Raw genomic sequence first — 27,039 nt, forward strand, 5'->3', positions numbered from 1 at the left:
CAAATGGAGCGTCGATCAAGATCAACGCAACCTGCTCAAGCTCAAGCTACGGCATGCTTGACCTGCCTGATGCTGGTAACATTGCTCGCGATCACTCCTGCTACCGGGAGCCCCCACAATACTGTGTAATAGACTGAGATGATGCCTGCATCTTCATGGACATGGCTCCAAAGAGACAAGGATAATTCATAGGAAGGTCAAGAATAGACTTTAGTAGGATTTGGCTGCCTGAAGCGGCCATGATGCCAATATTATGTTTCATTGTATTGATATGTTATATTGACCTTTGATTCTCTTGCAGGTTTGAATGTATGTTGGCTGTCCTGGAAGGGGACTGTGTGGGGTGAACCCCAAGAGTAGAGGGTGTCTGGCTGCCAAGAGGGCAAGTGCCCAACTGGGCAGGGAAGGGTGCCCATCAGGTTTTGGTCTCTGTTGAGAGACAGTTGATGGTTGGCAGCCTGTATATTGTCTTGCAGGCCTGCGTAACCATGCCCATGTCAGGGGTAGTACAAACCTCAACTGTAGAAAGCTGGGAAAGGCCTGTTTGGAATAGAAGGTCTAAGGCATGGTTATGCATGGAAAGAAGGTTTAATGCCAACAGTTACTGTTTTGTTATAACTCCATGAAAAGGAATTGGCAAGGAAAAATCAGAAAATCTTAGAGCAGATCAGTATGTTTTTCTTCTTACATAATTCCTCTGAAATATTGGCAATGCTAAATAAGTCATGGCAATACATTTCTTTGCATAGATTCAATAAGACTGGTTCCTAATAGTGGTCTTATTAATGGAAAACTTTGACTGGAGTATCATGTTTTAAAGAGCCCTGTCTGAGCTCTAAAGACTTGAAGCCAGTAAGAATGCCATGAAGAAAGCCTGGTATCCTGCTTGGGAGCCCTGAAGATGGCTGGCGCTGGAGCATCAGGCCCATGCCCTACCATCACTGGCGGTTGGTAAGAGTGGAAGGGGAGCAATAGGGATGCCTCTACGTCCCTGTGGAACCCCCACACACTCTGGGCCACAATGAGTAGGTGGGCTTCTGAGATGGGCCTTAAAGCCTGGAGCGTGGGCTCAGGTGGAGTTGCTACAGGTGAAGGATTCACCTAACTCAGCAGATACTGCAGGCAGGCCTGATGGCAACTGGATGGCTTGGCTTCCTGGCCCTATGGGGCACATTAAGATTCAACTATGAGATTCCAGCAAAGGTGGTCGGTTACCATTCTTGTTGTGTTTATGCAAACATCAGGCCAAATTGAATACAGTAGATAAATTAATCTTGATTTGGTTATTTGATTGCCATGGAGGAATTTTAAGAAGAAAAATCCTATTTCAATAAAAGTTGTTAAAGCTAAAATGGTTTCTTTCCCTTCCACCGGACCATTTGTTAAGCATATAGGGATAGTTCAGTTGATAGTTCTGTGTGCCAGTTCGGGCCTCTAGCAATGGTGGAATAGAAATGCAGTCCGTCTCATGATTGAGCCGGAAGTTCCAAGACAAAGGGGGGAATGAAAGGGCGAGGGCTAGGCCCTCCACCTTGCCCCAGGGTAAGGGCTCCATCTTACCTTGGCCACATGCTTGGCAAGGAACTTCTTCCCAGAAGTCTAAGCCTCTGCTAGCCACACCCAGGAACAAGACACCGACTTGCTCCTGGCCAATCGGCAGAGCACAGTCATTTCTCCTCCCCTTACTCCAACCCCCACTATAAAACCCGTCTCCACACAGAGTTATCTCTCTCTCTGCTTCCTGCCGCTGTGTCGGCAAGATGGGGGAGCTGAGCTAGCTCGAATAAAGACTCTTATGCTTTTGCATCGGACATGGCTGGCTCCCTGATGTGGTTTCTTGGGGATCCTGAAATCTGGGCATAACATATATGACAAACCTGCACCCAACATCATTGTCAATGGCCAAAACTAAAACTGTTTCCCCTAAGAACAGGAACAAGACAGGGATGTCCACTTTCTCCACTCTTATTCAACATAGTACTGGAAGTCCTAGCCACAGGGATCAAATAATAAAAAGAAATAAAAAACATTCAATTGGAAAGGAGGAAGTAAAACTCATTATTCCCAAATGACATGATATTATACATAGAAAACCCTAAAGACTCCACCAGAAAACTACAAGCTTTAATAAATGAATTTGGCAATGTAGCAGGATACAAAATTAACACCCAAATATCAATGGAACTTTTATACACCAATAATGAATTCTCAGAAAGTGAAACTAAACAAATAATCCCATTTACCATTGCAACAAAAAAGCTAAGATAGTCAGGAATACTTAACCAAGGAGGTAAAAGACCTGTACTCTGAAAACTACAGGATGTTGAAAAGAGAGATTGAGGAAGATATAAACAAGTGGAAGAATATACCACGTTCATGGATTGGTAGAATCAACATCATTATAATGTTCATACTACCCAAGGCAACCTACCAATTAAATACAATCCCCATTAAAATACCAACAGCATATTTCACATATCTAGAAAAAATACTCCAAAAATTTATATGGAACCAAAAAACAACTGAATAGCCACAGCAATCTTGAGAAAGAAGAACAAAGTTAGAGGGATAATAATACCCGATATCAAGTTATACTACAAAGCCACCATAATCAAAACTGCCTGGTACTGGCACAAGAACAGGCATATAGGTCAATGGAATTGAATAGAGACCCCAGAAATCGACCCAAGCCATTATGCTCAATTCATAATTGACAAAGGAGGCAAGAATATACAATGGAGTAAAGACAGTCTCTTCAATAAATGGTGTTGTGAAAATTGGACAGATACGTGCAAAGAAATTAAAATAGACCCCAACTTACCATACACAAAAATAAATTCAAAATGGATAAAGACTTAAATGTAACTCATGAAACCATAAATATCCTAGAAGAAACCATAGGCAGCAAAATCTCAGACATCTCTCCTAGCAATATGTTTACAAATTCATTTCCTAGGGCAAAGGAAACTAAGAAGAAAATAAACAAATGGGATGACCAATCAATGATTCTCTCTCATCATTGATGTTTCTGTCTCTCCCTCTTCCTTCCTCTCTGAAATCAATAAAAATATATTTTAAAAATAATGAAAATATATTTAAAAAATAAAATAAATAGCTTCTGCACAGCAAAAGAAACCATCAACAAAATGAAAAGGGAGCACCCCTATATGGGAGAACATATTTGGCAATGATACATCTGATAAAGGGTTAATATACAAAATATGTAAGGAGCTCATACAACTTAACAAAAGGAAGACAAACAATCCAATTTTAAAAAGGGCAAAGAACCTAAATAGACACTTCTCCAAAGTGGACATACAAATGGCCAAGAGACATATGAAAAAAACTAGTGTCTTGGTGCATGGATTTGTGCACATTGAAAGAAAATTAGTCCCTCTGGTGCAGGAACTAATGCAGGCGGTCCCGGGTGGTGGCTGGCAGGGCTGGACTGGGTGAGATGGGCTGGACAGGCCCTGGAGCCAACCTTCTGTGGTCCCTCCCTGTCTGGCTGCCCCTGGGCTGGCACCGCAGCGTGAAGGGTGTCTGCTGAGTGAGCAGGGTCCCTCTGGCAGGTGGGATCCCTCGGCCTGGCCTACAGTGATCAGGCTGAAACTGGCTTTCTGACATCCCCTGAGGGGTCCCAGAGTGTGAGAGGTATTGCAAGGAATTGGGCTCCCTCCTCTCTGGTTCCAGGGTGTGTCAACCAAGAACCGATGCTGCCGCCAAGTGACCACAGCTTGGTAGCTCCTGCATTGAGTGTCTGCCCCCTGGTGGTCAGTGCGCATCATAGCTACTGGCCAGTTGGATGACCACTTAGCCTTTTACATATATAGATGCTCAAAGTCACTGATCATCGCAGAGATGCAAATTAAAACAATGAGGTATCACCTCACACCTGTTAGAATGACTATTATCAACAAATCAACAAATGACAAGTGCTGGCGAGGATGTGGAGAAAAGGGAACCCTAGTGCACTGCTGGTGTGAATGAAGACTGGTGCAGCCATTATGGAAAACAGTATGAAGTTTCTTCGAAAAATTAAATATGGAACTGCCATTTGATCCAGTCATCCCTCTTCTAGGAATATATCCTAAGAAACCCGAAACACCAATCAGAAAGAATGTATGCTCCCCTGTGTTCATAGCAGTGCTTTATATAAATAGCTAAGACCTGGAAACAGCCCAAGTGCCCATCAGTAGATGAGTAGAAAAAAAGCTGTGGTATACTTACACCATGGAATACTATACATCTGTAAAAAAAAAAAATAAAGGAGGATCTCTTACCCTTTGAGGCAGCATGGAGGGACCTGGAGAGTATTATGCTAAGTGAAATAAGCCAGTGTGGATGAAAAAAAAAAAAGGCCACATGCTAAACTGACAAGATCAAGGAAGGTCTTGCAAACAACGTAAAGACCTAAAGTAACCGCAAAGGATGGTCTAAAATTAAAAGTTTAACTAAAAGCAGTTATGGTGGGTAGTTATGTCCTAGGCCTGTATCTTCCCTGATGAGGGCAATTTTTACCTTAACTGAGCCTATTGTCCTTTTGCATCTAAGATAATACCTATGAAATGTAACCCCCCTTTCCCCTGACCCCTGGGGCACAACCAAATGCCCTGGGTACCAGGAGATCATAAATTCCTTCATTGTTATTGTTATCATGTTAATTGTTGACTGTAAACTATCCTGCACCCACCTAAGTATGTGCCTATCATTTTACTTTTTATCCAATCCCAGAGGTTTCCCCGCTTTGCTTTCTCCCACCTCCCTAATCTATCACCAATGGGTTTCATGTAACCCACCTTTGTCCCCTCCTTTGATTGTAAATGTATAAAAATAGATGAGAACTCACCATCATCCAGAGCATTACCCCAATCCATTGAGATTCTGCTTCCTGGCAATTGTTGACAGTTTGACTCAAATAAACTCACCAAAATTCTTCACAGGTTTGAATCTTTTTATGGTAACACCAGTCAGAGAAAGACAAGTGTCATATGATCTCACTCTTGGAATCTAATGAACAAAATAAACTGATGAACAAAATAGATCCAGAGACACAGAAGCATGGAACAGACTGGGGAACCTCAGAGGGAAGGTGGGGAAGGGTGGGTGTGTGGGAAGAGATTAAAGAACTTGTATGCATCTATGCATAACCCATTGACACAGACAATAGGGTGGTGAAGGCCTGGGATGGAGGGTAGGGGTGGGCTAGAATGGGTCAATGGGGGATGAAAAAGGACATGTTTAATACTTTCAACAATCAATATTTATTATTTTTTTAAAAGACATATAGAAAGGAATGAGAATGACATCAAATCTTCTGGGATGCAATGAAAGCAGTAATACAAGGGAAGTTTATAACATTACAGGCCTAGCTCAAGAAACAAAAAAAATCACAAGTAAACAACCTCACATCACATCTGAAAATACTAGAAAAAGAAGAATGAAAGCAACTGAAAGTCAGCAGAAGAAAGGAAATAATAAAAATTAGAGCATAATTGAATGAAATAGAGAACAAAAAGCTGATACAAAAAATTGATACAACAAAGAGCTGGTTCTTTGAAAAGATTAATAAAATTGACAAATCCTTCTTTTTTTAAAATATATTTTTATTGATTTCAGAGAGGAAGGGAGAGAGATAGAAACATCAATGATGAGAGAGAACCACTAATTGGCTGCCTCCCGCATGCCCTGTACTGGGTATTGATCCTGCAACCCAGGCATGTGCCCTTGACCGGAATTGAACTGGGAACCTTCAGTCCCCAGGCCGACGCTCTAGCCACTGAGCCAAACTGGCTAGGGTGAGAAATTCTCTTTAGACTCACTAAGGAAAAAAGAGAAAAGTTCCTAGATGGATAAGTTCCTAGAATTATATAACCTGCCTAGGCTAAATCATGAAGAATTGGAAAATCTAATTAGACTGATCAGCAGTGAAGAAATTGAAACAACCATCAAAAACCTCCCCAAAAGCAAAAGTCCAGGACCGGATGGCTTCACCAGTGAATTCTACCAAACATTCAAAGAAGATTTCATATCTATCCTTCTTCTAGAACTCTTCCAAAAATTGAAGAAGAGGCAATACTTCCTAATAGATTTTGAAAGGGCGAGGACTACGCCCTCCATCTTGCCCCAGGGTAAGGGCTACGCCCTCCATCTTACCCTGGATCCCATGTGCTCGGCAAGGCTTCTTCCCGGAAGCCCAAGCCTCTGCTAGCCACACCCAGGATTTCTTTAAACTAACCAATGACAATCAAGGGAAGTGCGCGCCATAGATATGACCACATCCTGTGTAACAAGACACCGACTTGCGCCTGGCCAATCGGGAGGGCCCACAGTCCCCTCTCCTCCCCTTACTCCACCCCCCTATAAAACTCCTCTTCCCACCGGGCTAGCCCTCTCTTTGCCACTTGCCACTGCGTCGGTAAGGAGGGTAGGGGAGCCAAACCCCGGTTTGAATAAAAGACTCTTTGCTTTTGCATCGGACACGGCTGGCTCCCTGGTGTGGTCTATTGGGGATCTTGAAATCTGGGCATAACAATTTTATGAGGCCAACATAACCCTGATACCAAAACCTGGCAAAGATAACACAAAGGAAGAAAACTACAGACCAATATCTCTGATGACTACAGATGCAAAAATCCTAAACAAAATACTAGCAAATCAACTACAACAGTGCATCCAAAAAATAATACATCAGAATCAAGTGAGGTTCATTCCAGGGACACAAGGATAGTTCAACATTGCAAATCAATCAATGTAATGCACCACATCAACAAAAGGAAGGATGAAATCATATGACCTTATCAATAGATGCAGAAAAAGCATTGAGAAGATACAACATCCATTATGATTGAAACACTCAACAACATGGAAATAGGAAGCACCTCACCATCATAAAAGCAATATATGATAAACCCTCAGTTATATCATACTCAATGGTGAAAAACCGGACACTTTTCCTCTGAGATCAGTAAAAGACAAGGATGTCCGCCCTCACCTCTCTTATTCAACATAGTGCTGTAAGTGCTAGTCGGAGCAATGAGGCAATAGAAAGAAATAACAAGTATCTAAATTGGGAAGGAAGTAAAAGTCACTTTTTGCAGACAATATGATTCTGTACATAGAAAATTCTAAAGACTCCACCAAACAACAAACAAATACAGTAAAGTTGCAGAATACAAAATCAATGTACAAAAATTCACCGTCTTCCTGTATACTAACAGCGAAACATCAGAAAAAGAAATGAAAAAAATTCCTTTTATAATTGCAACCAAAAGAATAAAATACCTTGGAATTAACTTAACAAAGAATGTGAAAGTCCTATATACTGAAAATTACAAAGCATTATTAAAAGAGATGGAAAAAGACACAATGAAATGGAAAGATATCCCGTGTTCATGGATTGGAAGAATTAATAGTTAAAATGGTAATTTACCTAAAGTAATGTACAGATTTAAATGTAAAAATGGGCAAAAGCTTGAACAGATCTCACCAAAGAAGATGTATAGGTGGCAAATAAGCATACGAAAAGGTGCCCTACATGAGCTGTCCTCAGGAAAATGCAAATTAAAACAACGAGATACTCTTACACACCCATTGGGATGGCCAAACCCCAGGGCACTGACCCCCAAGGACTGCTGAGAGGCGCCGCTGAGGAGCTCAGTGCAGAGCGCACGGTCTCCTCGTGGGTCTGGCCAGAAGGGGGCGGCCAGGGCTGCAGCGCAGACGGTGCTGAAGCTTGGAGATCCAGCCCAAATCTGTCTGGCAAGACACACTGCCAAGATTACACGACAACTTGCCTCCCTCCCCGCCGCCCCTCCCTCCCCGCCGCCCCCCCTCCCCCCCAGCCTGGAAACGCCTCTGCCTCCCTCTCTGCCAATGCAGGGGGGTGGCTGGGAGCAGAGTTCTGGAGGAACTTCAAGGGGAGAGCCCAGCGCCTCTGCTCGCTCGCTGGGTGACTTTGGACAAAGCCCTCCTCCAGCGCTCGGAGCCCAGAGGGACAGGAAGGCGCAGGACAACACCTGCCCACCACAGAGCGCGGCCCAAAGAGACGATGCGCAGCGAATGCGCGGGGCAGCCCCGGTGCAGAACCTACAACCCGTCCCTGTTATCATTGTTGTTTTCATTATTTTATATTTAGCCTTGGCTCATTCCTCCTCCTTCATAACCAGTATCCACCCACTCCTGGCCAGAACAAGTTCTCTCTTTTCTTTGATTATCAAAACCATTCACTTTCCCATCATTGACTGCGCGAGGAGTATTCACCGTCCTGAACCCTGGGCTACCTTTCCGTGTCGCTGCTGTTCTATGTCCTCCTCTCAGATGTAAGATTTTTAAAGAAAAGACCCAAGTCTAAGTCATCGTGTGCATTTCGGCTCTTTATGTGACTGAGGCCCTGGGACTCCCCCTCTTTTAAAGGAGACGGTTGGCTGAGTTAGTTGCCCTGAGAGAAAACTGCACGCAAAGCGATGGATACCGGCAGTGCTGTGGATGGGAATGGAGTAGAGGCAGATTGGGGAAGGACTCCAGACGGGGCCAGAACTAAAACAAAACCGTTTTTAATAACAACACCTTTCACCTAAGATCTCCCAGCGCGCGGGCTGGTGGCTCAGGTGAGTAGAGTCTTCTTGGTGCCCACGGCTGAGAGCCCATCCGGTCAGGCGGTCAGGCACATACAAGAGTCACCAATGGATGTATAACTGAATGGAGCAACAGGTCTCTCTCTCTCTCTCTCTCTCTCTCTCTCTCTCTCTCTCATCAATAGCAACAAAATCTCCCGGCAGACTGCAAACATTAGCAGGGGGGAGCCCCGCCGTCGTCCCCCCCACCCCCTGTCTCTCCTTTGCAGCCGGGGGCAGAGAAGGCCGACAGCGGAGGGTGCTAGGAGAGCGGCGGCGCCCGGCTCTGGGAGGACGGCGACCGCGCTCCTTACCGGGGCAGAGTGAAGCGGGGACTGGCCTCCGGCCGCCACGGAAGCTCCGACGCCGGGCCGCCACGGGAGGGGGCCCGCTCCCGGCGCGGCGGCGGGTGGGTGGGGACCGGCCGCGCCCCGCCCCGGGGCGGTGACCGCCGCGGGAGCTCGCAGGGCCGCCGGGAGCGGACGGCGGGTTAGCGGGCGGCCGGGCGGCGGCGGGCGGCGGGATGAGCGCGGCGCCCGTGTTCCTGAGCGCGGCCGAGGTCCAGCGCCACCTCCGCGGCTGCAGTCGCCTCCTCGAGCCCCTGGAGGCGGCCCTGGCCAACTTCTCCAGCGGCCACGCGGGGGGCGTCGCGCAGCCGGTGCGCACGGTGGTGCCGGTGGCCAGGCACCGGGGGTGAGTGCGAGGCCGGCGGGGCTGGAGAGCCGGGGAGGAGGAGAGAGGAAGAGGGGAAAGCGGGGGAAGGAGGAGGGCGGGGAGGACGAGGAGGAGGACGGGGAGGAGGACGGGGAGGAGGACGGGGAGAAGGACGGGGAGGAGGACGGGGAGGAGGGGGCTTGTCTAATGGCGCGGACCACAGCTGCGCGGCCCGGGCGCACTCTAGGGAGTCAGTCCCCTTGTTTACCCAACACCCCTGACGGGTGGGCAGGACGTGCCCCGGGTTCCCGGCCAGCAGGCGGCAGAACTGGACTCTAGAACGTGCTGTGGGCGCTGCCCTGGGCCCGGCGGCGGGGAGGGGGAAGGGAGGGAGGGGAGGCCGGGCAGGGGGGTAGGGGGGGCCGCGTTGGGGTGTGGGCGGGGTTGAAGCCTTGCCCCCCGCAGGTTCCTGGGGGTCATGCCGGCCTATAGTGCTGCGGAGGACGCCTTGGCCACGAAGCTGGTCACTTTCTACGAGGGCCCCCGCGCTGTCCCCGCCGGGCCCTCGCACCAGGCCACCGTGCTGCTCCTGGAGCCCAGCACCGGCGCCCTCCTGGCGGTGAGCGCCCCGCGGGCGGGCGGGCGGGCGGGCCGGGCCCTGAGCCGGGGTCTCGGGGTCTCGGTGACGACCGCACGGGCCTCTGAGTGACGGCTGCGACCGGGGAGGGTGTCTGTGACCGGGGGTCTGCGCCGGGACCGCCTGGAGACCGCACAGCCCCGCGCCGCTCCCAGGCTGCGGCTGGAGAGCAGTCAGCTCGCCACCCTCAGGCCCAGACCAGTGACTCCGGTGCCCAGCGGAGCAGCACCTGAGCGAGAAAGTGTGCGTGCGGTGACGCTCTGTATTGTGGGGAGAAGGGGGACCCTGTAGCCCCTGAGCCTTTCCGAGGGCACCCGGTGCGCTGTTTTACCATTGAATGGGAGTGTCACAGAGAGAGCACCCCGTGAGCACCCTGAGTGCAGGCCTGTTCCGAACACTCCGCATGCAGTGACACTCAGGACCACCCTACCAGATGAGGAAACGGAGTCATGAAACAGCAGGCAGGCGAAGGACTTGTGTGCATGCACATCAGCATAAGTGCTGGATGTGGACAACAGGGGTGAGGGTGAGGGTGAGGGCGGGATTGGGGGGATGAGGGGACATCGGGGGGATAAGGACACATTTGTAATATCTTATTCAATAAAGGAGGAAAAAAAACAGGCCCCACTTACCCAGGCTGAGGCGGTAGTAAGGGACTTCAGACACACTCAGTGCAAGTCCAGGGCCTGTGCCCTCCATCACCTTTCTAACTGCCACCTACTGAGCACTGAGCACGTGCAGGGCAGGAGAAATTTCCCTCATTCAATTCTGCCACCATTCCTCCCTGGAGTTTCTTGTTACTCCCGCCCTCCACCCCCCAAGTTCCCATTGAGGTCCTGAGCCACTGTGTCTGAGGCCACACGGCTGGTTAGTGAGAGACCCAGCAATGCCCGTGCCACATGCAGGCCCATGCTCTGTGCCCCCCAGGCCCGTGCCCTGCCCGCAGGCGCCTGTGATGCCAGGCAGCTGAGGCCCCACCAGACACTCTCCACAGTCCACCCAAACCTACCCTGGGTCCTTAGCTTCTCTCTGAATCTCCTACTTCCCAGGAAACCTAACTGTTCATTCCTCCTCTGAGAAGAGAATCTCGCTCAGCCGTGGGCAAACTACGGCCCGCGGGCCGGATCCGGCCCGTTTGAAATGAACAAAACTAAAAAAAAAAAAAAGACCATACCCTTTTATGTAATGATGTTTACTTTGAATTTATATTACTTCACACAAACACTCCATCCATGCTTTTGTTCCGGCCCTCCGGTCCAGTTTAAGAACCCATTGTGGCCCTCGAGTCAAAAAGTTTGCCCACCCCTGATCTAGCTCATCCCGTGGCGTTGACACCCATCTGCCTGCCAACAGCGGCTCTCAGGGATGCGGGCCCAGCCCAGGCTTTCCAGTTACAGGTGGGCCGTGGACCCTTCCTGGTCTGCTCAGCAGTGGCTCCTTTCTTGTCTATAAAACAGGAACACTGTACTGCCTGGTGGGGACCAAGGGAGATGGGTGGCAGACACAGAGGACAGTGGCGCTGGGGATGGGCCTGCCTCGTCTTTGTTTTCACAGGGAGGAAAATAGTGCTCAGAGGATGGTTAAGATGTGTGTTCAAAGTTGCAGGTCTCAGAAGTGGAAGAGTTGGGTCCAGGTGTAACAAATGAGCCTTCACTTTGTCGGGCACAATAGCGCCTTCGCGGGCTACGCTTCTAGAGTGCCCTCTTTCCGCGAACACGGTGGGTGGGTGCTCCGTGCTCGCTGTCTGTCCTTCCTTCCAAGGTCATGGATGGAAATGTCATAACTGCGAAGAGAACAGCAGCCGTGTCTGCCATCGCCACCAAGGTGAGCGTGGTGCCTGGGCGGGCTGGGCGGGTGGGGCGGGTGCTTCAAGCTTGCGTGTCTAAGGGAGAAGTGGGGGACTTACCTTGGTCTTCTTACGAACATAGCTGGGACTCTGCACGCCAGATATGGGGTGTCAGGTGAGCGCAGTAATTCACAGCTTTATTAGCTACCACTTAAGCAGCCTGGCCAGATTCCAGGTACCTGACATGCATTATTCCTGTTGTTCACCTCAATCTTGCAAAGTAGATGTGATTGCCTATATTTGCCAGTTACAGGGAATGTGGTTCAGAGGATGTGCGAGTTGTTCAGGATCACAGAGCTACTAGGTGGCAGAGAAAGAATTTAAAATTTGACCCCTTTGACCCCCAGGACTGCTTTTGCCCCTGCACTACTGTTTCTGGTAAATCTATGGTTGCTCAGAGGCCAGAGCCACGCTGCACGGGAAGCAGAGAGCGAGCCAGACCGACTCCTGGACTCCTGCTGGTCAGCCGGACTCACTGAGGCCCGCGCCTGTGCAGTCGGGGATGGCAGCGAACAAAGCGGAGTGACACACAGTATGATTTGCTGAGATAATTAGCAAACAAGCAACCTCTTTTGAGTTTAATAACATGCCAGGATTTGCTTTAAAAACAACAATACTGCCACCGCCAACAAAAAAACAAATAGTACGTTAGTATTTGAAATTAAAGCAGAATCAAAATTATTGGGAAGGGGTTACATTTTAAATTATTCAGAAAAGACTTCACTGAGGAGGTGACATCTGGGTAAAGACTGAAGGAAGCCAGTGAGTGAGGTGGGAAGGGGCGGAGCTGGGAGTGGGGCGTGTTCCCGGCAGCTGCAGGGCCTCCTATAGCAAAAGCAGGATTTCCAGAGGTGAGTTACCAGCCCTGGACGACGGCTGTGGGGTCTTGCTCGTCAAGTGGAAAAGGTCTGGGAACGCGGGGCTAGAGGCCTGAGTGTGAAGGAAATGGGATCTGGCAGCGGCTGGCCGGCGGAGACCAGGCGGGCAGGCTGTGTGTGTGGTGATGCGGAGGGAAGAAGACGAGGATTAACTGGCCATTGTACAGGAAGGCAACCTAAGCACACACCTCGTTGAACTGGTTTTTAAAAATCCTATCCGGACCCAATTCAAATCGAAATAACACAGGGGCTCCCTTGGCAGTGCTCGTCACTGACTTAGGAACAGAGTGACAGGCGGCACTGCCTCCCATGGGTGAAGGATGCGGGTCCTTTCCAAAGCCCTCCCCAGCCCATCGTCTCGCCTTCACTCGGGATTCAGTGAGGGAGGCAGAGCGAGTGTCACTGGCCTCGCTGAGTGCACAGGGGATGGAGACGCCTGCCCCCCCCCCCCCCGTCACACACAAGTAGCTGTGGGTCTGCCAGGGCTGCCTGGTCTTGTCCCCTATCAGTGGTGTCCAACCCAAGCAGTGCAACAGCGTTACCTGGGGACTGTGTTCCCCAAACCCTGGTCGAAGCCGCTGAGGGCGGGCACGAGAACCTCGTTTTTTAAAAGTCTCTGGTTGATGCTGATGATCAAGCAGCTTGGTAACCAAAGGCTTCTAGGCCACCTCTCCTTCGAGGTGCCATTGCATTGACAGCAACATGCGCTCCCAAGCCCGAGGCTGTGGCCTCAGGGCTCCCTTCCCCTCTTCCCCGGCAGGTAGATTACTCTGTAAGGAACAAAGGGTCTGTCTGCTCCTTGCTCTGGGAGAGTGCGGTGTTTTGGTGTTTTCTCCCTCACCTCTTCTCTCACCGAGGCTTCGGGAGAACACATATTGGAGTTCTCAGGCCAGGGGACCTGTACCTGCTTTGCATTTGCGTTGCACAGAACCTGAGTTGGGGACTCTGGTGTGCTTTCCCCAGGCGACACTCTAGCAAGATTCATGCTTGGCATGTGGTTACTCAACAAATGTTAGAGTGCCCACCCGGCTCCAGGCCTGTGCTCAGCATGGGGCCTAGAATGGTTAAGTAAAACTAGACGCAGTGCCTGCCGTCAAGGAGCTCCAAGTCCCTTTGGGGAGACATTATGCAAAGATCACACCAATAAATGTGAAGCTACAGCCCTGCCACATACACTGAATGAAAGGGGTGAAGACCTATGAGAGTGTACAACGGGGTGGATTGGGGAGGCTTTTCCTGAGTGAGGGGTATCTGAGCTGAGATTTGAAGGAGAATAGGAGTTACTCGCGAGGGGCGGGAAGAGGAAGGAGCCTGGGCAAAGGCCCTGTGGGGACAGAGGCATAGGTGCCTGGGAAACTGCCAGGAGGCGGGTATGGCTGGAGGTCAGACTCCCATGGCGTGAGGGGGCTGGGAGGTAGGAGAGCCAGACTGAGAGGCCTTATCAAATGCCACTGAAACACAGGCTTGCCGACTCTGTGAGTGAGAAGCCCAGCAGATTCATGTACGCGTTTTTAATGATCTGCATGCTTACAGGAAAAGACTGAGGTGTGGCGAATCCTGCTATGATTCAATAAATCTTAAAACATTATACTGTTTACAAAAAGATACATCAATTATAACGTTACCCTCAAGGCAACAAATGATCGAGTAAGGTGACCCCTCAGAATTAGACATTTAGTTTCAGAGCATGAGGGTCACTTTTCCAGGACACTGCAATGTCCGAAGCCCAGGCTTACTCCCGGAAATAGATCGCTATTAGCTGAGAACAGAAGCAGTGGGTTAGTGGAGGAAAGATCACCCAGGTCTCCTGATTGGGCACTGGCCTGTGATATCGTCATTTTGAAACCTTTTCAAAGCAGATTCTGTGATGATAGCTTGTGTCGGGAGTGGTATCCCTCCTGCAGCAGTAGGGGAGGTGAGCACCTGGTAAGGTTTCTGAGCCTCCTTTGGCCGGTAATTAATGTTAAGAAGACCGGTACTTTAAGGTGACACTCCAGAATCTCAGTAATCAGCATTGTAGGAAAGATCAGACCCCAGAGCTGAAATTTTGCTAAATAAAATAGAGAAAAGACAGAACGGGGTCTTACTTTAAAAACTGGTGTCCTTCCTTTAAGCCAGTGGTTCTTAACCCAGGACAGCCGTGCCACCTGCCCTGGGGCACTGAGCATCTGGAGACAGTTTTGATTGTCAGAGGTGGGGGTGCATGGATGGAGGTGCTACCAGCACCTAATGGACAGAGGCCAGGATGCTTCCAAATACCCTGTGGTGCACCCACCTCCCGCCAGCAGAGTGGTCCAGCCCAAATGTCAGTAGTCTCGAGGTCAAGAAACCCTGCCCTAGGGCCAATTCTGTGCAAACAAGGCAGCTCCTGTCCTCATGGGCCTGTAGGTCAGTACAAGCAAATGCATTTATAAGTGCTGTCAGAAGTAAGAAAGATTTCACTGAAGAGCTGACATGATATGAATTGATGAGAACCCCATGCCCAGACACACACACACACACACACACACACACACACACCCTCAGTCTGTGCCACAAATGCCAGCTCCACATTCCGCTTTAAAGTGAGACGGGCTGAGAAAAGACAAACAGGGACGGGCTCAGCAAATACAGCCGAGACCGGGTCTGGAGGGCACATCTCCAGGCAGCACTTAGCACCTGGGAGCTCTGAGGCCTGGGCGTGGCTTTTCACGTCCCTAAGAGGGGGTAGCATTAGAAGGAGTGTGGGCTTTGGAGAAGGAAAGCTGTGGGTTTAGCACTCTACCACCCAAGTGGTAGTTGTGGGGCCCTGGGCAAGTTACTGGTCTGCTCTGGGTCTCAGTTTCTTCACCTGTAAGAGGAAGATAGGATAGAAGTGTCTAGCTCACGCAGTCATTGTCTGGACTAAATGAGGTTGTGCAGGGAAAGTGTTGGCATATATTAGGTGCTCAATGAAGGCGCCTTCTTTCTCTCCTGCTCTCCTGAGAGGAACAGAAACACAAAATGACACCTCCTTGATTTCCCAAGAGATTTTTAAAAAATATGTTTGTCACCTAGCACTGTAAATGTAAGGGGCACAACATGTTAATTTAGCACATTTATATATTGTAATATGATTGCCACTGAGCGATAGTTAGCACCTCTATCATGTTATATCATTACTAGAGGCCTGGTACATGAATTTGTGCATGGGTGGGGTCTGATGGGGCCATCAGGGCCAGGCCGGCGGGGGAGGGGACATGGAGGTTGGCTGGCCGGCCTCATCCCCAGTCAGGTTGGGAGATGGGGGCAATGGGGGCCAGGCCAGCTGGGAGGAGTGGCCAGGAGGTTGGCTGTCAGCCCTGTCCCCAACCGGTAGGGGGGTTCGATCAGGGGCAGGGCCAGCTGGAGGGAGGGACTGCAGGAGGTTGGCTGGCCGGCCCCGCCCCTGATCTGGGGGAGGGGCTGTGGGAGGTTGGGGCGGGCCGATTAGGACCCAGATCAGGCTGTTTGGCTGATACAGTGCTCGTATAGCGACCGGTCATTTCAGTCGTTTCAGTCATTCCGTTGTTCCAGTCACTTGGCTTTTATATATATAGATCCTTTCTTTTCAGTGGTTACAATGATTAAGTTCTAGTCTTTTTGCAAGTTTGCTGATTATAATACAACTAGAGGCCCGGTGCACGAAATTTGTGCACCCTCAGCCCAGCCTGCCCCTATCACAGTCCGGGAGCCCTCAGTGGATGTCCTACTGATGGCCACAGTCTGGCAGCAGAGGCTTGGAGCAGGCGCCGTGTGTGTGTGTGTGTGTGTGTGTGTGTGTGTGAGAGTGTGTGTGTCCCCCCGCATTGGAGGCTCAGAGCAGTCACCCTGTGTGTGTGTGTGTGTGTGTGTGTGTGTGTGTCTGCTGGGGGCCTGGCCCCAGCCACACCATGGAGGCTTGGAGCAGGCGCCCCTCTGTGTTGATCTTTCAGGCTCCTGGCCTCGCCTGCGTGTTGTTCTCTCCCTTGAGCTGTGGCCAGGGTGGGGTGCTGCCTGCCGGCCGTGCTTGCCTGCTTGTGGATCACTGTGACGACCGGGAGCAGGCCCTGCTGGGGGCTGCCTGCTGGCCAAACATGACGCCACAGTGACCCACAAGCAGGCCCTGCTGGGGGCTGCCTGTGGCCTGCTTGCCTGCTCAAGGGCCTGCTCACGGGTCACCGAGGCAATGCCTGCTGGGCTCACATTGCCAGGGTGACGCCACCAGCGTCCTGCCCCACTGCTACGGGCACCGCCATCTTTGTTGAGGAGTTATGGTTAATTTGCATATTACTCTTTTATTAGATAGGATTATTAGATAGGATGTTCTTGTCTATATTCACTGTACCATGTGTTAGATCTCTAGGGCTTAATCTAAAAAAGCCAAAGTCATGAAAACAGAGCATTAAATGGTGGTTCCCTGGGGATGGGCGGGGGTGCTGCCAGCGCATGCTTGAGGGAGCTGAAGGTGGGAGGAGCCACCCGGCTCAAACTCATGTGTTCCTCACTCACTGCAATGTCTCCGTGAGCCTTTCTTTTCATTTCTCTCAAATAGTTTTTGAAGCCACCCAGCAGTGAAGTGCTGTGCATCCTGGGGGCTGGGGTCCAGGCCTACAGCCACTATGAGGTCTTCACTGAGCAGTTCTCCTTCAAGGAGGTAAGTCCTGGGAGGGCTGGGTACTGGGGAGCTGCCCTGGCCAGGGTCTGCTCCGTCACTGCAGCAGGGCTGTGCTGGACAGTGAGGGAGAGTCCCATCTCAACCATCCTTGAATGACTTTCCCAGAATTCCTGGGTCCGACAAAGAGGCGGGGAGGCCTGATCACCTCTTCCCAGTGTCTCAGCGCACAGGGTTTGTCTGAGGGTGCAGCCAGCCTAGCAGTTAGTTTAAAGGGCTATATTATATCTGTTGCCTAGTCCCCTCACTTGTCCTTTTGTGCCCTCCCCCCCCCCCCCCCCCAACACACACACATCTCTTAGGAGAACCTGGGAGTCTAAGTCTTCAGGGTTATGGATTCAGGAATTGGGAGAGGCCTAGAGAGCAGGAGCCTACAGCACCCCCTTCTACAGCCCAGATATGGGCCCACCTTTCCCCAGACATGCCTCACTCTTCCTACTGGGAATATTTGATTCTGCTTTTATTTTTTGCACATGTGTGAGAGTGCTGGGGCTGATTTAAAGTATGATGTTTTTAGGATAATTGGGAAATGTGGACTATAAGGACGAGAACAACAGAAAAATGCCCTTATGTCTATTTTAAAAACAGCAACAATTCACAGTTTCCAATCTTTCCTCACCAGCATTTTAGGTTTTAATCATATTAGATATACAAAGTTATATATCCCATCTTTTCATTGAATGTTCTAACGTCACTACTTTAATAGATTCCTTAATTTTTGTATAATATTTGCATAACTTTCTATCAAGAAGGGTGGTATGGTTAACCATTCTCTTATGACTGGGCGTATTGTATTGGGTTTGCATTTGCATGCACAGAACCTTGGTTGATAAACTTATGTAGACACAGGTTTATTTCTACATTATATTTCCTTATGAGAGATTGTTTAGGTCTCATTTTCAGTTGAAGGCTGGCAGCCCCTCTCCAGACATGGCTATCTGCTAGGCAAGCTGTCCAGTCCCACCGCCAGGGATCTAATTGTAGCTACTACACTTGCCCTTTACATCACTGCACCATTCACTCCTCAGACTCTCTGATCTTTAACTCCCTACAGGCCCTTCAGAGAGCAAGTTATTCCACACAAAGCCCTGCCACAGAGAACCCCATACCAGCTATGACTCCTTTATCGTTCCCATATTACAGACATGAAAACTTAGGCTAAATGAGGTTGAGTAACTCCAGGGAAGTAAGTGAGAGAGCAGGTTTGAGTCTAAGCCTATCTAGGTCCAGAAGTTGCTCTGCTAATTATTGGGCTATGTAGTAGCTATTGCATTAATGATGTTGTATGTCCTATGTAGAATTGAAAAATGTCTCTCCTAAAATGGGGGACATCTGTAATACTCTCAATAAAAAAAATCTCTCTATATATAAAAGCCTAAATGACCGAACGACCAGTTGACCAGTCACTAAGATGTGCACTGACCACCAGGGGTCAGTGCACTCCCACAGCAGGAGTGCTGCTCAGCTGACTGACAGGCACCAGACACCAGGCTTACAGCTGGTGAGTGCAGTTGTGACAGTTTTTGAAGCCACCCAGCAGTGAAGTGCTGTGCATCCTGGGGGCTGGGGTCCAGGCCTACAGCCACTATGAGGTCTGCGCTGAGCAGTTCTCCTTCAAGGAGAGCCTCTCCCACCTCCAAGGCAGCACTATGGAGCGGTGGCAGCAGACACAGTGGAGCCATGATGAGCGGGAGCTGGTCGGTGCCCGGCCTGGACTCGGGCTCCTCCCCAGCCTCCTGACACTTTGCGCACTACTACATCCCTTGGGGGATGTCAGACTGCCAGTTTTGGCCCGATCCCTGCAGGCAGTCTGACATCCCCCAAGGGGTCCCTGATTGCGAGAGGGTGCAGGCCAGGCTGAAGGACCCCACTGGTGCACGATGGGCCTTTAGTAAATAAATAAAAAGAAACAAAGAAAAACTCCCTTCTTTAAGAAGGAAGGACTGGAGGAAGGTCATTTTCAAATATCTGGCCAGGTGTCTGCGCAGATTAATGTTGCCTCCTTGATGAAACTTCCCTTCTTCCTGGAGTGACTTACGGTCATAAGCACAGCCTGACCCGAGGGCTTCAGCTTTCCTCGGGATGTCTGGGCTCGTTGAAACGCAAATAGCCAAACATTCATGGCACTCACGTCCCTCTCGCTGCCCCCAACGAAGGTGAGGATATGGAACCGCACTAAAGAAAATGCCGAGAAGTTTGCAGACACAGTGGAGGGAGAGGTGCAGGTCTGTTCATCCATCCAGGAGGCTGTGACCGGTGCCGATGTGATCATCACAGTCACCATGGCAACAGAGCCCATTTTGTTTGGCGAATGGGTGAAGCCGGGGGCTCACATCAATGGTAAGTGGTGTGGTGTCTGGTAGTTGGTGGTGGACTGGCCCCTAGGCTGGACCAAGGGCCGCAGCTGCAGAACTGTGTTCTGCCACATGCCAAGCTTCACACGGGCCTCAGAGACCTGTGAGCCCTAGAAACAGTATTCACTCCAAAACATGAAACAAAAACCACAAACCTGAAACTAGTAGAATTTCTATGTAACGTAACATTATGGCAATTGGCCAGTCACAGCTCAGTTTTTTCATGTAATGAAGTTTAAATGACAAAGCCAAATGACTCATTTATTTTTAACATTTAGAACTACAAAAAATTACAACACAAAAGACACTTAATGTGAAATGTGAATACTTGCTGGTATGTGATTGGATGGGTGCGACTCTATATAAGAGTTTCTGCCTGGCTGGTGTGGCTCAGTGTGAGTGTCACCCTATGAACCAGGAAGTCACTAGTTTGATTCTCAGTCAGGGCACATGCCCAGGTTGTGGGCTTGATCCCAAGTAGGGGGTGTGCAGAAGGCAGCCGATCTATGATGTTTCTCTCTCATCGATGTTTCTATCTCTCTATCCCTCTCACTCTCCCTCTCTAAAAAAGAATAAATGAATAGATAAATAGAATATTAAACATGGGAATTCCTGGGGCCTCTGAACATAAAATGGCCCTGGGGTGATAGCAGGAGCTATTGCAGATGCTGTTCTAAACTCTTTATGTGTGCTACCTGTCATTTAATCCTTTCAACAGCCTCACGAAGTAGGAGCTATTTTTATTACAACCCCTTTTTACAGATGGGTAAACTAAGGCACAGAGAAACTAAGCCAGTTGCTAACTTGTTCAAAGTCAGAGGTCCTTAGCCGCAGAGCTGGGATTTGAACTGAGGCTCTTAAATGCTACTCAGTATTAGTTTTCAGTAAGAAGACTGGATTCTGGTGCATGAGCAGGCAGAGACTAGGGCATTTAAACATGCTCTCGGTGTCCCGTGTTTTAGTGACAAGCACATGCCTGAACTCAGAACCTGAGATCCCTGTACACATTGGCAGGTGAGCTGCAAGAGCGAGTGTCATGATTACACACTCATCCTCAAACACTGGATGCCTGCCCTGTGCCAGGCACTGCTGCGGAGGCTGCCGGTCACGGAGACCACACTCAAGGTCCCTGCTTTCTCCTGAGGGGAGATAGCAACAAAGAAGTCAACAGATAAGCGGATTAGATGGTTCCAGCTAAAGACCAGTCTGTGAAGGAAACCAAGCATGCACCTGTGAGGAATGGGAAAAGCAAGTTGAAGGTCTGAGCCTGCAGGACTGGTGTTACGATGTGGGCCCATGGGGGAGGCAGGCAGTGGTAGGAACGTGTATCGAGCCTGGCTTTGTGGACAGTAAGACCATTCCTGAAAGGATCTGGGAGATCAAAAGAAACCACTACTTGGTGAAACGAACATGAGCTGAATCTTCGGCAAGATGGACTTGATTTTTTTTTTCCCAGCTGAAAACAGCACATGTTTGTTATCTCACAGTTTCTGAGTGTGGTTCCGCTGGGTCCTCTTCCAAGGGTGGCACAAGGTGCTGTCCAGGCTGCAGTCTCGCAGACAGCGTGGCAGCCTCTGCCAGGCGCAGGCGGTGGCTGGCTCCTTCCAGTGTAGGTGCAGGTGTCCGTTTCCCGGGACCCTCTCTGCTCCTGGCAGCAAACTCCACCTCCCCTTCCACATGGACGCTCCATCTTCAAAGCCAGTGATTGCAGAGCCTCCTCACATCAGACCCTCTCACACTGTGAATTGCTCCCTGGGAAAGGCCAAGGGATTTTGAGTCAGGATGTCTTTGATGTTTTCCTGGCTGCAGGGCAGACGTGGTGCCCGAGTTCAGAGAGGCCCACTTAGGAGCGTGCGCTGCAGGTGCAGTCAGCAGGGAGCCCCAACAGCAGATTGCACTTGCTTTCCAGCGGGGCTGAGGCAGGCTCAGCCTCCCCTCCCCTCCACTTCCCTGTGGCAGAGTGCACGGGAGAACAATCAGCCAGCTCTGAGGGAGGAAAGTTTACCTTTATTTCACAGATCTGCTCATCCAGGGGAATTCTGGATCCAAAGCCGGAACTGAACTCGTGGGGAGGGTCTGACCTATAGCTCCTCCTGTGGTGACCCCTGAGGGTCCCTGCCCCTCCACCCAAGTCAGCTGTGGCCGGGCCCTGGGGTTAGGTTCTGCAGCTCCGCCCAAGTCCGTCAGAGTGGGAAGTAAGACTACAGTTGTAACCAGATACTGAACTAGGTTGTAAGCGCCCCCCTCCCCATTTTCCTTTTCACCTGCACTCCACCAACCAGGGTCTGGCTCTCCCCCAGTCTAGCCCCTCTGAAGCAGGCCAGAGCCAGCCTGAGCGGCCCTGCCTCTGCTGCCTGGCCCACCTCCATCTGCCAGAGTGGCCTCACCCAACCCTTTGAGAGCTTGTCCTGCTCAGAACCAGGGAGCAGAGCAATGAGAAGAGGTGGCCTGAGAGGCCGGGGTTTCCCACCATCTGATGGTTTATTTACGAGCTTCGTTAGTGCCTTTGTGCTGGAGAACTTCTCACACAGACGGTCTTCAAGATGCTCAGGTTTTACACCACTCTCTCTCTGAGCATTAGGGCGAGGGAGAACAGGAGAGAGGAGCGGGCGGCAGGGAAAGCTGGCGGCACATGACGCTGCCTTACGCTGGTGCAGCCTCACCTCTCCCTCCAAGGTGGGTTGGCTGCGGGCCAGGGCTGGGCCCGCCAGCAGATGTGTTTTGCTTGGGCCATTGAATGTTTTAAAAATCAAGAAATAACACACGCAAATAGATGTCCCACTTCTGTTCAAAAGAAACTGGAATAGCTAGCAGTGTAGCAGTGGCCTGCATCCCCCCGCCCGCCCCCCTCCCCCCCAGCTCGCTGGTGACTCGGCCCTCAGAGGGCCTGCTTCTGCTGCATGCTTGGGTCTCCACCGTTCCCAGCCCCTCTGACAGCTTCGCTCATAGTCGCTGTCTGCATGGCCCTGCAGGCACTTGGTTACAGCTCTGTGTTAGCCGATGTGCCTGGCCAGGTGTCAGCAGAGTGGCTCTGGGCTGCAGAGGGCGTGAAGCTTGCACCAGGGTGGAGCCAGCTTGCTCTGCATTGGCTTCTCCCAGACACTGGCACGAGGCTCCCTGGTCACAGTTAGGAGAGAAGTGGTTGGAGGTGAGGGCAGGAATGGCGAAGACCAAACAGGCAGTCGGGGGTCTGAAGAAGTGCCAGGGTTTGGGTAAGGAAGTCACCGCCCCCATAAATGGAAGAGGGTGAAAGGAACGGCACTGTCTCAGAGCCTTAGGTGTACACGCACAAACTACATACCTGTGGCAAGCACCTGAGCTTCTTTGAGCCTCAGTTAGTGCATCTTTTAAATGGGAACCAGACACAAAGTGAATTAAATAATATGTGTGACACATCTCCCAGGTGGTAGGTACCCGATAGATGAATGCTTAGTTGCCTCACAATCTTTAGGGAATGAGTGGGCTAGGAAGTGGCAAGACCACACATGGCAGGCTCTGTCTGTTCTTGTGAATGGGCATTCATTCAGTCTTGCTGGCGCAGAGGGGCGTCCCCGATACCCCCGGCCCCTGTCTGCACTCAGGTCTCTTGTGCTGTTCCTTAGCCGTGGGAGCCAGCAGACCGGACTGGAGAGAGCTGGACGACCAGCTCCTGGCGGGCGCTGTGCTGTACGTGGACTCCCGGGAGGCAGCCCTCAAGGAGTCTGGAGACGTGCTGCTGTCGGGGGTGAGCCTCTGCTCCTGGTGCTGCTTCCCGGTGGCCTCGCCGGGCCCCAGGCTCATGGGCTTCCCCGTCTGTCCCGCTCCAGGCCTCATTCACCCCCACCTCGTTGCGGGGTGACAGAGCCTAAACATCTCTCACTCATTTCTAATCCCCTTTTAGAATGACATGGCCATTTTGCTGGTGGCCTGTTTTTGCCCCTGTGCCTGGAGAGAAAGGCTGCTGGCTTTACCAGGGGCCTAGGGAATTGGGCCTGTTGAGCCTAGAAACCTCCAATGTTGCCAACAAAGTATGGCGATGGTGGGCCACCTTCTGCCCTCTCTTTGGTGATCGGGGCATGTAAGCCAGAGCGGCTGCAGAATGAGTGTTGAGGGAGGCACATGCCGTTTCCTGCTGACCAGTGTCCCGCAGGACACCCCGCCGTGGGAATTCGCCGTGTCACACAGGCAGAGGGTCCCGAGCGGGTTCTAGGGGGAAGCATCGTCCTGACCGCACCCAGTTTACAGATGGTCTGTTTATCAGGTTTATCTCTTAACCCACTCCCAGGCTGCCCCCTGCCACCAGCTGTACAGCCCACTGGGCAGGCGTGTGCTGCATGGCCGGCCCGTGTGCTCACTTTGCAGGCAGAGATCTTCGCTGAGCTGGGAGAGGTGGTGGCGGGAGTGAAGCCAGCCCTCTGTGAGAAGACCACGGTGTTCAAGTCTCTGGGTAACGCCATTGCTCCGGGCACATCTAACCATTGGGGGGAGGAGGAAGGAGTGACCAGGCCCCGGGGCGGGCTAGTTGTGACTCCGCCATTTGGGTCCGTTATTTACGTGCCATAGTGACGTGCTTGTGCCCATGGACTCGAGTCAGGCAGCCCTGGGGCGGGTGCCTCTGCCGCTCCTGGGGCCTCACCGATCCACGCAGGGCTCCCTGCCTGGCGTTTGGTGCGTGTGAAGTGCGGTGTAGGGTGGCTCACACACAGCACATATCAGCAGCCTCATCTAGACACAGATGCCACTGAAACTGCTGCAGAGGTGGGGGTGAGAGGGAAAGAGGTTAAAAGATGGAGAGCTGAAGGGAAATGGCAGGGAGACCCAACCCGAGGCTGCTTTTCCTGCTGGTTGGGGCACAGCCCCCATGGGGCCCAGCCGGGCTGCAGGCGGGCCCAGCAGGGGCTGGCTCAGCCAGCTCTCCACCCACCAGACAAGGAAATGGACACATGTGGCAGGTGCATATTAAACACCTGCGATGTGCCAGGCTCTGTACTGGGCTACAAAAGTTTCCTCAAGTACCCTGCCCTTGAGGAAAATAATACCCATTTGAGGTGAAGGAGTTGGCGTTTGGATGGAACAGGAGCCAGTGCACTGCAGCCTGTGGGCGGAACCTGGCCAAACCACCAATTTTTGTGCCACCTGAAAGCTAGGAATGGTTTTTACATTTTCAAATGGGGGGTGGGTGGGGGGGTTGTGTGTGTGAATGAGATTTCAGAACATGAGCATTATATGAAGTTCCGACTTTGGTGTCCATAAAGGAAGTCTGGCTGGCACACAGCCGGGCTCACTGTGTCCCTGTGTCGGCACTTCTGCCCACTCAGGAGGCCGAGCCCACAGCGCAGGCCACAGCAGTTACCATCGGGCCTGCACTGCACGCTCCTGACCCCGAACGGAACCGGGGATGACATTGGAAGTCCGCTGTGGGCGTTTCTTGCTGAGCATCACATTCCCTGCCGGGGCCTGCCCTCCGCAGACCCTCTGAGCCTCGCTTCCTGGACACCATCTTGATGCCCTGATGGCCGTCAGCACCACGGACAGGGCTGCTTCAGGAAAAGCTGTTCTGACAAAAAGTGACCCAATTTCTGTCCTTCCAGGGATGGCGGTGGAGGACGCGGTTGCGGCCAAATTGGTGTATGACTCCTGGTCGTCTGGTAAATAGCGTGAAGCGTGGCCGCCGAGGCGGTGCTGCAACTCCAGGGGCCTTGCCGCCAGTTGTCCTGTAATTTCTAGATCAAACGAGGGAACCCCGTGCCCCACGGGCTGTAGTGTTGTGCTCATCCTGTCTTACCTTAATTGGCGAGATCCTCCTTGCGTGGTAGCTGAGGGGAGCTGGGTGGCCGGCCCCGCGGTGCGGCTGCAGCAGCACCCCTTCCCCAGGCATCCCACCGGCTCTTGTATCTCCCGGAAATAAAGTGATTTCCTTTTCTGCAGTTTTTGCTTCGGTAACTTCTGTCCCTCATGGCAAGGAAAGCGAGGGCACAAGTGCTCCCACTCACTCGCTGGGGGAGTGCCAATGACAGTAATTAATTTTGTTCTGTTTCTTAAATTGAGGTACAATGTGTGCACCACAAAATTAAAGTGTACAGGTCAGTGGTCACAGAGTGGTCAGCCCTCACCACCGTGTGATTCGGGGCATTTCCATCACCTGAGGAGAAGCCCCAAGCCCTCCGCCCAGCCCGGCAACCACTCACCTACTCCCCATCGTATAGACGCGCCCCTTCTGGGCGTTTCATATAAGGAGAACCAGGCATTGTGTAGCCTTTTGTGTTTTGCTTCTTACAATTAAAGGTTCTGGGAACAGTTTAGCTTCCACGTTGGTCAGGACTCCTTTGGTGACAAGTGGTAGAGACCACAACTCCAACTGCCTTAAGCTGAATGCATCCTTGGATGGGGAATGGCATTTATTGGCACGTGTAGTTAAGAAGGATGTAGGCAACGGTCAGCCACTGCTGCACCCGGGCTCCAGGTGCCAGCAAGACCCAGGGTTCTGCATGGTTGGCACCACCATCAGCAGGTTTCCCCAGGGGCAGGGTGGTGGCCGGCAGCGCCTGTCAGCCCCTCCAGCAGCCCCCGCAGAGACAGGGTCTCTTCCTCAGCAGTTAAAGTCCCAGAACTGAGGCTCGCTGGCCCATCGCGGTCGCGTGCCCAGTCCGGAGCCTGGCACCGTGGCTGAGAGAGGAGTGCCCTGCACAGCTCGCACCGGCGTGAGGCAGGCCTGGCTTCTGGAAGGGAAGAGGGAACCCTTTACTTCGCTTCATTTGCTCCCTGACATGTAGGCCCCACACTAATTCTGACTGTTCTGTTCATACATTTTGAGCCAGTGCCCAGCGGGCTATAGTGTTGTGATCATCACAGACATAGCATTTACCCTTTAGTTCAGGGAGTGGTTGATAAGCCTAAGGACTCTACCAGCTGGGCCACTGTCATTACAGTAAAATGCCACAGTTCAAAACATACACTTAACTTCCAATGGCCCCTCCCGGCCTCACAGGTTCAGTTATTCACTGTGAAGACATGTTTCCCCCTTTCTAACCCAGCACTGTGATGGGATTTTTATATGAGGTATTTAAATCCATGTGTCCTTCAGATCCATACCCTTCTATCTCATCCCAGAATCCACACAAAGGCTGAGGGATAATCCCCGTGAGAGCGTTCAGTTCTGAGCAAACACACGCTCCCCCCTTCCCCCGCCCCATATTTGCTGAGCCAGTTGCTACCCCTCCCTCCAGCAGGGCAGCACAGACAATCCCAACTAGAAAGGATCACCTCAATGAAGTGGTCAGAATGAAATCGTACAGGCTGAGTTCCAGCAGCACTTCCACTGCCTGCCTTTCCCTGTCTCAAGCACCGGGGCGTTCCACCCTCTGCCTTCATCCTGCGAGAGGGGGTCCGGCACCTGCAGTTCGGGTCCTAACAGAGGCAGGATCG

General features: G+C 51.3%; 1 protein-coding gene across 1 annotated transcript; it reads left to right on the plus strand.

Annotated features, from left to right (window-relative positions):
* Positions 1 to 9,104: 9,104 nt before the first annotated feature.
* On the plus strand, positions 9,105 to 25,541 carry CRYM (crystallin mu). The gene is made up of 8 exons (XM_070413704.1): positions 9,105 to 9,308; positions 9,735 to 9,888; positions 11,668 to 11,730; positions 17,162 to 17,263; positions 19,438 to 19,621; positions 23,238 to 23,359; positions 23,977 to 24,061; positions 25,206 to 25,541. Exons 1-8 carry the CDS (start codon positions 9,139 to 9,141, stop codon positions 25,268 to 25,270), a joined length of 945 nt encoding a protein of 314 aa, XP_070269805.1. The 5' UTR covers positions 9,105 to 9,138; the 3' UTR covers positions 25,271 to 25,541.
* Positions 25,542 to 27,039: the final 1,498 nt, after the last annotated feature.

This window comes from Myotis yumanensis, unplaced genomic scaffold (assembly GCF_028538775.1).
Source record: "Myotis yumanensis isolate MYYU_CA2020_CCGP unplaced genomic scaffold, mMyoYum1.0.hap1 SCAF_4, whole genome shotgun sequence".
NCBI lineage: Eukaryota > Metazoa > Chordata > Mammalia > Chiroptera > Vespertilionidae > Myotis > Myotis yumanensis.